Source organism: Perkinsus marinus (assembly GCF_000006405.1).
Source record: "Perkinsus marinus ATCC 50983 genomic scaffold scf_1104296965662, whole genome shotgun sequence".
NCBI classification, from domain to species: domain Eukaryota; phylum Perkinsozoa; order Perkinsida; family Perkinsidae; genus Perkinsus; species Perkinsus marinus.
In genome coordinates this window covers 3,533-17,267 of record NW_003204235.1, presented here as the reverse complement: position 1 = coordinate 17,267, position 13,735 = coordinate 3,533, and the positions used below count along the sequence as shown (strand labels likewise).

The window sequence follows — 13,735 nt, the reverse complement described above, 5'->3', positions numbered from 1 at the left end:
GTCGGTTCTCCAATGAAGCTGTTGTTATTCTTCGAATGCTCGGTGAGCAGTCAAAAGGCTTCGAGGGAGTGTTGGATACCATGCGAATAGTTTAGTTACTCTCGATCAGGCTACAGAAAGCCAGTATGAACCTTTCGGAAGTATTTTTCCACTACCAACGTGCGGATGCTGCGCTAGGCGACTCGATAGACGACATGGAGTTTGATGCTGCCAAAAAATCGCCATGTTCATGCGCAAGCGCTTGCGTACACGCATCCCAGCCATGTCAGCCACCCAAGAGACACAGGTAGTACCTGTGCCTCTTGGGTGGATGACATGGCTTCACATGTCAGGTACACGACTTCAGGCTCTTGAATCCGGATTCTGAGGGACTGCAGCTGCTGTAGGCTCGTCGATAATAACAGTTTCTCTTATCTACCCCCCTGATATTATTCCTGTTGGGTTCTGAAGTATCACGAATAGTTATTGTAAACGCGACAGGAAAAAAGTGTAGATAATCGGAAAAGTTTTCCGATTATCCGAGTTCCATTGTGATACTCTGCGCTTGCACGGTCTGCGCACGCGTGCAGCATTCATAATTCACGGAGTCCGCACGCGTGAGTAGACCGCACGAAATGTAGGTCTTTTTGAACAAGAAATATCTAATACTCCGGACTCCGGATTCTGGAACGCATTTTCACGTCTTCGAGAAACTGGCCTGGATCTGGGGAAAACTTCTCAATAAGTGTGGGGGATGCACCGCGCATTATATGGACGTGTCACACGTGCAATATCATGCAATGTCACACGTGTCCCGTGTCACGTCCCCGTCACACACGTAGCTGTCGTCCGCCTGTGCGGCCCTGCCTGTGCGGAATAGACAGTATAAAGCGAGCGCGAGAGCCTTATCCGTAGCTAACGTGTGCATGCGTCAAACGATCGAGTGCATTTAGAGTCTTTCGAGATTCTTTTGAGGAATACTGTTGGCACCCCTGCCAACCTTGTCGACCGCAGCTAAGTATTAGCTTATAACCGTATCTACCCTTCGGATTGTGTTGCCAGAGTCACTAGCATCGACTACCTATAGTATCAATCGACGACCCGATCACGACTTCGAGTATATCCGTCCACAACGTGACGTGTGTGACGGAGACGGACGTTCGCGAAGCGCCCTTCGTATCGGTATTCAACTTGTGTTAACTAGTTACCCCTTATAATATCTATTCAGAAATGATGCTACTAATCTCCTGGCTGCCTATCCTGGTCACTGGAGACCTCTTGACGAAACCATTGCCGAGACAACATGGTTCGCGCTCGCTCAATGATGTGGTTTATCGCAAATACCAGAAAGGAGATGACATGTCCCTCATGGGACCAGACTTCTACTGTGAAGACTACCGATGTTGGGTCGCAGCGACCAGTGGAGATCGAGTGAGGCAATTCTCGGCATCTCAATCGTACTCTAGGGAAGGGTAGCCGTGTACTCTAACGAGTTCACACGAGCCTCTTTCAAGCGAAGTCTGTATCACTGTTATACACTCTCTTTGTTTGAATTGAACGAGGATTCTGTTCGGATTGACCTAGTCAATGATTTCGAACCAACACTGACGAGTTGTACCATTCAACAAACAAATTCATTGTGCCGTCAGCGCTGGTAACAAACTAACTGACTATCAATAGTTCGTTGCAGCACTGGGATGGCTATGTTTTTCTCAGAAAGTTGTTGGTGTGGTGGAGATGCTGATCCCTCGGAAAAACACACCTGCTGATGTCAAGGCTGCAATCGATGCCAAAAGGTGAGTCGTCTTCGCTTGGGAGAGCTTCATCGTTGGGGGGGTCTGGTGGTGTGAGTTCGATCCTCCGAACATTTCTCTTACAGACCACCACATAGCAAGAAGAGACCGGGTGGAATTATTGGTTATATCCTGAATGTGAGCTGGAAAACATTGCCGTAATTCATCCGAGTCTTTAGGTACATGTGGCGGAAGCCTGGAGAAACAAAAAAGTCGGGTCGAAACTCTTGCCACAGGTGTTCAGAGATGTGAGGCTAGCAAGACTCGCTCCTGCTTTCGAATGAAGCCATTGATCAAACAGCAACTCAAGACATTGCTCATTTGCCTTTCAGCTCCCTGGAGACTATCCCAAGTGGGACGTTGTCTACTTACGGGTGAACCGCGCAAACAACTTTGCTATTCGTCTCTATGAAAATACGGAGTTTATCAAGATTATAGGTAAGTCCCTTGTCCGCCGAGAACATAGAATTGTATCCTCTCGTGAGTATTGTACGAGACTACTCACGAGAGAGGGTGTTTTTGAGCAGAGAATTAGTTCTCAAGTTTCCAACATCGATTCCTAGACGTCTCTGTCCTCAGATATCCCTGGCGACCCGATGCTCACTTACGCGCGCTACAACTTGAGCTAGCTCTCTTACTAGAGGAGGCTCTCCTTGAAACCAATATCAGCAGACTAGTATGGATGATTGCTTATGGGTGGTGTTTTGGACCTGGTTTGCCAACCGGTTCTTTCCCCTATTCTCGTACTCAATGTATTTGCCTGCAACGATAATAAGCACGCGTATTGAGGCCTGACAACTCTGCTATAGTTGTCACTCAATCAGACGAGGATTTGTGATTGATCATATCTACTTTTCTCTTTCGTATACTCATCATCAAACTCATTGGGAGATAGTAAAGAACTCGCGAGATTACAAGGTATCTTAGTGACACGTCCGATATTCGATTCTGATCTGTGATGTTAATTGCGAAGTCCGTATTTTTGAAGCTCGATACATTTCGAGTATCTTACGTGGTACAGGGGTTTTTATTTGGATCATAATCTTCGGTCTATTCCGTCAGTGACGGACCGTCACTATAACTCCGATATTAATACTTCGTACGAGTACTATTTCCCGGCCCACTATTCGATTAAACACTTTTTCATGGGACCTTGACGGAGATGGGTTCAGTTTATAGCGGCGAAACACCGAGTGAAGTCTACAACAGGCTGTCGTCGACAGTTGCTAATGATTCAGTCAGCTCTGGATAGTGTAACATCGCTACGACAAAGAGCATCCCAACATGAGGAAGCTTCCTGTGACCCACAACTATATTCGATCTATTATCTGCACTATCAACGAGTCCATCTTTACACTCCACGGCCTCAGTGACATCCCTATAATACAGTTGTCTATAATGATAATAGTATAATCACTAGCAACAATACGTTCACTATAATATCATCATTGTAGATTTTAACATTGAGACGCGTGGAATGGTGGCCGCATTGGCCACAACCACAATCGACCCCTTGGAAACCGTACGGCCGTGAGACAATCGCATGTGGCTGGGCGGTGTCCATGGAATACCCATAATACCCAGGAGTAGCTTGTGTCGTCGGCGAGCGAAGTAGCTCTGTTACAGTATTACACACGTACGAACACCAAAAACATCTAGGAGGCATGTCGTAGCTTGTACCACATACCTTGTAGTGAGTAACTCTTCGTATATGTATACCTTTTCCGCTCCGTATCAGTAGGGTATCAATGACCCCGTCACGTGTGACACCACTCCTGTTACTCATCCAGAGTCAGTTCTCCCATGGGGCTCCATCTATGATATGAAAAAGTTATCGAGAATAATATTCCACATCGCATTGATGAGCACAAGTGAATTCGTGATAAATGATTACTAAGTCATCGAGTCATTATGACCCAATTTGATATCAGCGTGCTATTACGCCGCATCGAGACTCCAAGAAATTCACAACACTACTACTAGTCTCTACTATCGGATCGTTCGAAAACGTCATAATACACAGTAGGCCTGGTAGGCACCCTAAGGAAAGTAGAAGTATATAGACAAAGAAACTGGTACTGAACAGGAAAACACACATCGCATCACGGCATCGTATCAGCTGCAAATACTTCTATATAGCGCCGGTGAAATCTGGACAGTCCGGTATGTTCACTTCAGTGGATCTGTGCTCGCTTTTATTGGACAGGTTTTCATGCCGAACCTGCCATGCATCGACACTCTATGTGGTACAGTTGTATTATATTTTCCGAAGAAGTCTCAAAAAGCTGGTATTATATTTTCGACCCTCTTATCGTGGATTCCACATAAATGACGGAGTATCACATACTACCACAACCTTTTCTGAAGTACCATACCACACGCAATTTCAATGCCCAATTTCGTGTGGCAACCGCAACCCCTCAACTGCTGCTCATATCAACCTTAAATTTTGAACATAAACCCTCCCAACATCATTATACTGTTAAAAGAGGACATTTTATGCTCTTTCCCATCTGGTGCTATGTACAGCGTTGAGCTCACTAGATTCTCGTAGACTCCATAGAACTACTCTTTCCTCAGCTACTGCCTACCCTCGTATTGTCTATTCCCGCAGCACTCGTCTCCTCCACTACTGGTTGTGCTAGTCGCGCAACTGCTCCCCTCAGCTGATCTGATGCTTGGACGGCAGTTAATCGTCCTCGAGCTATCTCCAAGTTTAACATACCAACAATCTGAAACCCCCTTCATAAAAATATCCTCACAATTTTGAGAGTTCCAGTAACATCATCGGTTCTTGTTACATGTATGGACAGATATTTCCGTTACATCGATGGAAGCGTTTCATAAATCTCAAGTAAATTACAAAGTCGCCGATTCTCAGCTCGAAACAGCCGAGACACGCGAGAAGGACCGTTTCGAAATCAGCCACACTTGCAAGCAACACTCTTCGCTGAGGAACTAACAACTGGTTGAGTATTACATTTTTCTTCCAAGTGCTGGTATCATTCCTCCAATCAGTGGCTGCTAGCCTATCGATATGCTTAGACATCACAGCTTCTCCTAAACCAAGACTAATGGGAGAGCAAACGGAATATAACGACTCTTTATAGACCTAATACCCCTCACTGTTGTTCGCAGACTAAATTGCCATCGAAACGGAATAGACACTCTCCCCAATAGGACAACTGAGGTTTGCCGGGAAGGTTGGGGAGACCTTTTCATACATATATACATGTGAATTTGTTTCCGTTCTTTTACAGGGCTTAACCGCTCGTTTCGTAGCTGCTCAGTTCACAGCAATACTCCTATACTGCCTGGTGAAAGGAGCACTATTATAGACGAATTGAAGGTTTGTGAAACAGTGCAAGCGGCACTGTAATTACAAACAGAGCCTTTGAATATACTACGCCCTAATCTTGCTTAACAGTCCTTATCGGCCTTCCATTTCTCATCAGTTGCTCCAACTGTTATATTTCCATCCATCACTCGAGATCTACTACTATATATAAATTCCTACTCGAACACTCTGGTATCATTACTTCTGCCGTGCGTCCAACACATATACGAAATTATAATAGAACGTAATATCAATACTAGAGTTACCGATCTTATATACTATATATACGATAATAATTGTATCATGCATCCTCACAAAGGGTACGTAAATTTCAAACACACTCATGTTACTGGTGAATAGAGCCTCAAAACAACTCACCAGCTTGCGCCTTTTTCGCAGAGAAATCCGTTGCGGCTTTCTCCAATCTCCGTCCTACTGTCATCCCAAAACCACTGATTGAATAGCTCATACGCTGGGTATATATAGTTTTCCTAAGACAAGATGAACTCTTCCTGGTGTTCCCTTCCAATTTTCGCGTTATGAATGTTTATTATTATTATTAACCCTCCCCCATTATTATTATTACGATGGATCATTAGGATCCTCTTCATACGTTATCACTTCTCGTGATCGACAAATCTTACCTGAATATGAGTAAGAAATTGGTGGGGCCGCTATGCCATCATGCGATAGGGCCGCTATGCCACCATCTGGTGGGGCCGTTATGCCACCATCTGGTGGGTCCGCTATAACATCGAGAGGTATGTTTGCGGTAGGAGCAATTGTTGGGGCCGCTATGCCACCACAAGATATATCAATTCCAGCATTAATAATCCGGCCTCTCCCGCTCTGGGGCCGATATGCCATATCATCAAAATCGCAATGCTCCATCATGCCCTCAAGATTCGCCCATGTCCCCGAATAAAGATTCAAAACAGGTCCGAAAGTGGCCTACTGAATGTGCAGTTTTGTCCAACAGCAGTTAATTTCTTCTTCTTCAGATCAACTGTGGTATCCTCCATAGCATAACCCTACACAACGCAAATATTTACAAGCCCAAAAAGTTATTCCTGCTACCTGCATTTTGGGTAGCAACTTCTGGACTATATCGGGTATCTGGTAATCCAAGGCGAATATACGACGAACTTGAAGTACCTAAACGGTAATATCTACAGGAGAATTCATATAGAAAGTTCAATGGTTCATTCAAGCCTCAACAAACACACGATTCTCGCGATTTACGGTACTCCACATAGTACAGGTAAACTCCGCATACGAAATGTCTTGAAATCCGGATGCGGCTAGGCAAATTGACAACGAGTTTTTCACAGAGTTAACTCCATTCAACATTCCGCTCCAATGTGGAAAAATATGCACATGGGCAACCAAATATGTTGGTGACAATACGAAAATTCTAAAGAAATTTTCTGGAACATTCACCGGTTTTTGTACACTTTTGCCTCAAGTCGTGTAACAGCTTCTATAATCAGTGAGGGAATGCTACAGCCCAGCTCTGCAGAGCAACAATATATTCCAACACTGTTTCACTCGGACGTGACCAACACTAGCTTACTTGATTATCCTTATCAATATTCCGATACACAGTGTCTAACCGTTTTACGTGAGGCTGATCAGGATTTGGATATTTAGCCCACCAGGCTGAAGTGCCTAAAACAGCACTCTTATCCCCGAGCGACCGTTCATGCAACATCGGTAAGAATAAAACAAATATAGATACAACATACAACATCACTCATACATGTAAGTGAAATACCACCAACAGATGGTTTCGTTGATCTGACCTTATATATTGGTATATTCAAATTGGGTATAATGGACTTTCACGACTGCCCGTTTTACGTGAAGTGGCGTAAACATCACGCGATTTTTTTGCGGTGATATGCAGTAGTCGTGAGATATGTTCTTCACTAGTGTTTTTCATATCACTAGGGTCAAGAAACTCCATGGTATTATTATATTCTTACATATATAAATTATTAATAATATTATAGCCATAAAATATATTTATTTCATACCACATTAATTCGAGATTCATCCAACAAAGTGCCACAACATTCACTCCGATGATTCCAACGAGGCATATATAATCTTCTTCAGCACTCCCTTATTATTACAAGTCTCCCAGTCATGGTTGAATACATGACGATGCTCAAAGTACTTCATTGCAGCTGGGTGTGACGAACAACAACAATAGAACAAATGAGGGTAAAGTAACTCTGAAATTAACCCTAGCAAAACCATCACCAACGCAACTGTGATTCTCTAAAGCAGTGCGGAAATATATGCACATGGTCAACTACATGTGTTGTTAGGAATACGGAAATTTTGAGGAAATTTTTTGCGAAATTATCGTTGATTTTTGTATACTTATACCCAAAATCGTGTGATTTTTCATAAATAGTGAGGAAACCCACGAGCTCAGTTAAGAAAACCAAACATATATTCCTGTACTGCTCTGAAGTCGATACGATGCACTCCACTAGTGAGCATTACGAGTGCAGTTATCGCGGCAATGTCCCTTCCTTTCAACCTCATACTTAGCGTAGCTGCGCAGCTCATATGACTTTACTACTAGGGAGTTCTGTTCGAGTACAACTGTGTAATATTCGCATCTATATCGCAACGGTGATAATATGAAATTGATGGAGTTTCACAAGTTTTACGCGATATGGCGTAATACTCTGTGAAAAACGCACCCTAGTGATATGAAAAACATATTTCACCAACATCGCGTTCGACGTAAAACGGGTAGTTGTGAAACTCCATTGATCATCGATAAACCACCACATACGAGTGAGAGTATGCAACTTAGCTTCACTCAGCTAAGTTAAGGGGGACGCAATACGAGTGGGATGAAGAATTAATATATAAGGATTATACGGTATATACTACGGCACAAGCAAACAATAACTACGAATATTACTATTATCATCAGTACACTACTAAATGGCAAGTTTTGATCAACCTTGTTATTCAATGTGGATATATAAGAGGTTACATCCAAGAGGTTCCCGGTTCGAATTTGCAACTGTCATTTCTCCGCATTTGATTTAGTGCAACTGCATGTAGTTATCAATTCACGGATTTAGTGCGGCGTTCACTTACTGCGTTTCGTGGATATATTTGCATAATATGCAGCAGAAGCGTCGTTTTCATTATCATTTATGAATATTTTCTGTGAGTGTTTTCTATTGAGATTATTATTGGAGTTTTGCGCGAATACTCTGTGAAAAACCCGATATTCGTATAATTAGTTTTGGATACTACTGAGCTCAACAGCAGCTGAGGAAAGCGATTACATATATTCCTACTACTCCAACACCAGTTTACTGCTGTTATATAATACTACTATTATTATAACCCGTTTTACGTGAAGTGAAAAACGCGATATTCGCGGTGATATGCAGTAGTCGTGAAATATATTTTTCAATAAACTCCATTGAATTTTCTCTCCTAGTTTTTCAATGTCGATTTTCAGCAGCATGATTTCCTCTGAAAGACCGCCATTCTCACTAACCGACCGCCGATACGATCAGACCACATACTGGGGCCGTTTCCGGAGTATGCTCGATCAGTGTGATCCTACTACCCTACTACACAGGTGATAATACTATCAGTGAGCTCAACCGTATTTATATCTCTGTTGAAGTTTCAACTCAAAACTCTCATTCCTTAACGAGAAACACATATTTTATGGATTTTCCTGAAAAAAAACAAAATTTTGAGTGAATTTTTTCAACATTTTTTTCACGGTAAATTTTTTTTCGCGTTTTGTAATTTTCTGTATATATTTTTTCGCTCTTTTTTTATCGGAAAAGAGAAATTACAATTTTCGTTCAATCAAATTTGATTCTTTTTCGAAAAATTTCTGTAAATTTTCTTTTATTTTTTACTGGGAAAATTTCGAACCGTCGGATCGTTTACTCCTATAATAGTAGTAGAAATACTCACGCGTTGATAACATGGGATGACTCTTGTTAGGTTTTTTATGCACTTCTACTCAGAGTCTTGTGTAAATTCCTATTGTAGAGAAAACTGACACACGAATGTGATATATATATTGGAGTTTCACAACTGCCCGTTTTACGTAAAGTAGTGAAAAACGCGATATTCGCGGTGATATGCACAGTATGGGAATATATGTTTGGTTTCCTTACTATTTTATGAAAAATCACACGATTTTGGGTATAAGTATACGAAAATCAACGATAATTTCGCAAAAAAATTCCTCAAAATTCCCATATTCCTAAAAACACATGTAGTTGACCATGCGCATATATTCCCACACTGGATATGCAGTAGTCGTGAAATATGTTTTTCATATAACTTTGACGTTGATGAAGCGATTCGTTTTTTTATTCATTTCCTCATGTGTTTTTGATCAGCACTAGAGAAATATACGAGGCTCGTAACGCCTTGCATGATTTCCAGAATGGAAATAGTAAACTCACTGACGAACAACTTTGGAAGGCTCGAAAACTGAAGGAATCGGCGGTAACATGAAATGTGGAAATTTTACGGAAAAAAATATTTTTATCGATTCTGAAAAATATCGTAACAGTTTCACCAAAAAGAATTTTATAGATAAGTTTGCGGCGACGGTAATTTTATGTTTCCGCGGAAATTCAGATTTGCTATGTTCATTCGAAGGGAAGTTTCACAACTATTCGTTTTACGTGGTGTGAAAAACGTGATATTCGCGGTGATAGGACGTTTTTTGAAATTTACTTGCCGAATTACACCGGACAGATCACCCTATTTTACGTAAAACACGTTTTACGCGTTATTCCCTGCTCAAGTGAAATGTGAAATATATTTTTCATTAGTGTTATGTTCGTATTACGGGTGAAACTCTAGTGGTGAACGCTGTGTATCAGTGCTGGAGTATATGTCCGCTCAGCTGAGCAAAGGAGTTTAAATATAAATTCGGATAAAAAAGTTAACTTACCAATGAAGATTTCCTCTCATAATTTTCATATTGTCACCAACATATGTGGTTGACTATTCACAATTGCTATGATATCAAGTTTACCTGCCAAATTCAGAAGTTCATTTTTACGTATGTGTGCTTGCCAGATTCACTACGGGTTTACTTCCGACAATTTTCCCCAAAAATTTTATGTGAATATATATATTTAATTTTACAATGGAGTTCCGCAAAAACATATTTCACGACTACTGCATATCGCCTTTTTCACAGAGTATTACGACGCCACTTCACGTAAAATCCAATGAATAGTTTTTTTTCACAGATTCACCCTGATACTGGTGAGCTGATCCCGGCACCATTTCGCATGAGCGGCTACGTCCCCTTCAATGGGCCTGTTTGTGTTGGAGCTGTTATGGCAAAGTCTACACCAGCGATTGTATTTTGGTAGTAATGGAAAGGTGTTGGAGTAGTAGGAATATATGTAATCGCTTTCCTCATCATCAGCTGCTGAGCTCAGAAGAGTTTATATATGAATTTGGGTAGAAGTGTAATACAGAAACCAATAAGAATTTCCTCTCAGAATTTTAATATTATCACAAACTGTTACTACTACTTCCCATCAGTGTTGGAGTAGTAGGAATATATGTAATCGCTTTCCTCATCAGCTGCTGCTGAGCTCAGAAGAGTTTATATATGAATTTGGGTAGAAGTGTAATACAGAAACCAATAAGAATTTCCTCTCAGAATTTTAATATTATCACAAACTGTTACTACTACTTCCCATCAGTGTTGGAGTAGTAGGAATATATGTAATCGCTTTCCTCATCAGCTGCTGAGCTCAGAAGAGTTTATATATGAATTTGGGTAGAAGTGTAATACAGAAACCAATAAGAATTTCCTCTCAGAATTTTCAAGAAATTTATCTTTAGTTTAGCTTTAAAACTATAATGCTACCAATATCAAATATCTCTTTAATTTTCCTCAGAATTTCCATAAATGTAGTTTCATATTTTATTGGAAAACTGCAGAGCGCCCTCTTCCAGGCACTGGGTGAACCAGTCTCAGAATGCCTTTGTCAACTACTTCAATAGAAACGCATCATCACCGGTTGATGATAAAACGCTAACATGGAGCTATCTCGGCGCGGTTGGTAGCGCCATCGCTATTGCATATGGACTGTCGAGTGTAAGAAAAAGGGAAGAATGTTTGTGTGTTTGGAAATTAATTTTTATTGCGAGGCGGAGCGAAGCTATGTTAGTATTATTTCTGTACAAGAAGTATAAAATTTTTTCTTGTGAGTTTCACTTGGTGAATTCATTTAATCATTTCTCCACAACTACACCAGTGGAGCTCTCGAGAATAGTGAAATTTATATATTCTGCGAAAAATATTCAATTACTCTCAACCGGCCGAAACTGTAGCAGCGTGTGGTACGAAGTAGCTGAGGGAGGGAGGTGCCACAGTTTGATCCCCGTTGAGTTCGTTCCGAAGGGCTAGTGTATTATAATAAAATTGGATAATAACAGGTTTATCATCATCTGAAGAGGTAGTTGTAGCGATTATTGCACAATGAAGTTTCACAACCATAAAACTCGGCGAAAAACGCGATATTCGCGGTGATATGCAGTAGTCGTGAAATAAATTTCATAGTGTTTTCATATCACTAGGGTGAAATTCCGATATATCAGTTGTGTTTTTTACGCGTTTTCCGCGCAGTGAAATGTGAAATATGTTTTTCATTTCACGGGTGAAACAGCAGTGCATCACATTTTATATGAAAATTCAAATGGTAAAAGTATTATAACTAGAACATTAATAAGTGCGTATTGTCCCGCACGTTTAGGTTGTTAAGAAGCGACTGTCACCAGCGAGAGCAACAGTGGTTTTACGGTGGGTTGGTTTGCCAGCCTCGATGGTGAGTGAACGTGAAAAATTTACTCAACCTAAAACGGTGGGTAAAATTTACTCAACCTAAAACAGTGGGTACAGTTTACCCAGTTAATCGCCACCGTTTAAGGTGGCGTCGTCTGCGAATTGTTTTATTATACGTTGTTAGTACACCAGCCTCAATGGTGGGTGAAAGTGTAAAAGTTACTCATTCTAAAACGACGGGTATAATTTACCCAGTGAATTCCCACCGTTTTAGGTGGCGTCATCAGCAAACTGTTTTATCATGCGTCATTCGGAGCTTGACAGTGGAATTACGGTATATAAGAAAGGCACCAACGAGGAAGTTGGCACTAGTAAAAATGCTGCTAAAAAAGCACTAAAAGAGGTTAGTTTATTGGGTGAATTAGTCCGATATCGGAATTTTTTACTCACAGGTTGTGGCGTCGAGAATGCTACTGCAATTACCCGTGTTTGGCGTGCCCCCGGCGTTTATGACCTTACCGCCGATACAACGGTTTTGCGGGGCCTATCCGAGCATGGCATTGCCTTTGTCTACTATGGTGAGAAAATTCGGAAAATATTTGGGAAATATGTATAAAAAAATTTACAAAATATTCGCATTTTCGGAGAATATTTGGGAAAAATGTATAAAAAAATTTACAAAATATGCGCATGTTCGGAAAATATCATGCGAATGCGTTTAAAAGTGGAATTTCAGCTGAGATATGAAAAGCACTAATGAAAAACATATTTCACATTTCACTTGGTAGAAAAAATTGTGTTATCGGCGGTCCCGGAAAGATATACGTCTTACAGTTTACATGGAGTATTACCCCACTTCACGTTAAACGGATCATCGTGAAACTCTAATGCAGAAATTTTGCGCACGATTAACTGGTTGGTGATGACAAGAGATAAATTCTGAGGAAATTTTAAGGAGAAATTTTCGTTGATACTTCTACTCTGAATATGTGGTGAGGAAACGCCTGAGCTCAGCTGATGAGGAAAGCAAACACATATTTATACTACTGCAACACTGGCAGATGAACTATACAGTGTTGAAATATGAGTTTGGTTGCCTCAGCTGAGCTCAGGAATTTGTACAAAAATCAACCAAAATTTTCCGAAATTTTCCGAAATTTTCTCAGAAATTTATATCGTCACCAACACATGTAGTTGACCATATGTATATTTTTCCACACCTTCACATATGTAGATTTTCGAGATGGCTTTCTCTAGTTTGCGAGTAATACGAATATAGACTACGAAACGCTTCTAAAACGTTGGTGTCAACCGATCCATATGTTGACTTTCGAAGTCGTTGATTATATTAATTCGCATAACGGTGTGGTTCACACTGTAGGTGCTACTGCTATCATTCGGGTTCGGGTTGCCCGCGAGTATAGCAGCGTTTCCACAGACTGGCATCATCTCGGAAGACTCACTCGAGCCCAGTTTGCAGGGCCATGGTGATCTTCAATATAATAAAGGCCTCTGAAGTGTGAGAGGAATCTTTACGCACTGCGAAGATTTTGGGGGACTGGACCCTAGTAATGTGGAAAACATATTTCACGACTACTGCATATCACCGCGAATATCGCGTTTTTCACCACTTTACGTAAAACGGGTAGTCGTGAAACTCCAGTGTATGTTGTGTATGTTATCTATACATTGGGTATCAATTTCAGATTCAACCTGTTTTCGCGCCGTCGATACACGGTTTCTGAAACCATTCGTTATTAAGTTTGTTGAGTTTTGAGGGAGACCTACTTGGAAATCTACTTT

At 41.1% G+C, this 13,735-nt stretch overlaps 2 protein-coding genes across 2 annotated transcripts; one reads left to right on the top strand and one right to left on the bottom strand.

Moving 5' to 3' along the window:
- Window positions 1-3,762: 3,762 nt before the first annotated feature.
- Pmar_PMAR027113 (hypothetical protein, conserved) lies at window positions 3,763-7,348 on the bottom strand. The gene is made up of 9 exons (XM_002769480.1): window positions 7,245-7,348; window positions 6,683-6,777; window positions 6,187-6,264; window positions 6,065-6,140; window positions 5,696-5,753; window positions 5,488-5,600; window positions 4,753-4,832; window positions 4,364-4,504; window positions 3,763-3,993 (listed from the first exon to the last, which is right to left on the bottom strand). The coding sequence occupies exons 1-9, from the start codon at window positions 7,291-7,293 to the stop codon at window positions 3,904-3,906; spliced, it is 780 nt and encodes a 259-aa protein (XP_002769526.1). The 5' UTR covers window positions 7,294-7,348; the 3' UTR covers window positions 3,763-3,903.
- A 1,235-nt stretch (window positions 7,349-8,583) lies between these two features.
- On the top strand, window positions 8,584-13,448 carry Pmar_PMAR027112 (Sideroflexin-5, putative; the record flags this gene model as incomplete). Its single annotated transcript, XM_002769479.1, has 8 exons — window positions 8,584-8,731; window positions 9,516-9,624; window positions 10,383-10,504; window positions 11,104-11,245; window positions 11,904-11,975; window positions 12,207-12,335; window positions 12,385-12,510; window positions 13,314-13,448. The coding sequence occupies exons 1-8, from the start codon at window positions 8,595-8,597 to the stop codon at window positions 13,446-13,448; spliced, it is 972 nt and encodes a 323-aa protein (XP_002769525.1). The 5' UTR covers window positions 8,584-8,594.
- Between the last annotated feature and the right edge of the window lie 287 nt (window positions 13,449-13,735).

Excerpts from the sequence above, each read along its gene's own strand:
- Pmar_PMAR027113 (XM_002769480.1), bottom strand. The coding sequence starts at position 7,293 with ATGAAGTACTTTGAGCATCGTCATGTATTCAACCATGACTGGGAGACT. Across the intron at positions 5,754-6,064 it reads TGGACAAAACTGCACATTCA|GTAAGATTTGTCGATCACGA; the intron begins GTAGGCCACTTT and ends ACTCATATTCAG. Across the intron at positions 5,601-5,695 it reads GAGGATCCTAATGATCCATC|GAAAACTATATATACCCAGC; the intron begins GTAATAATAATA and ends ATCTTGTCTTAG.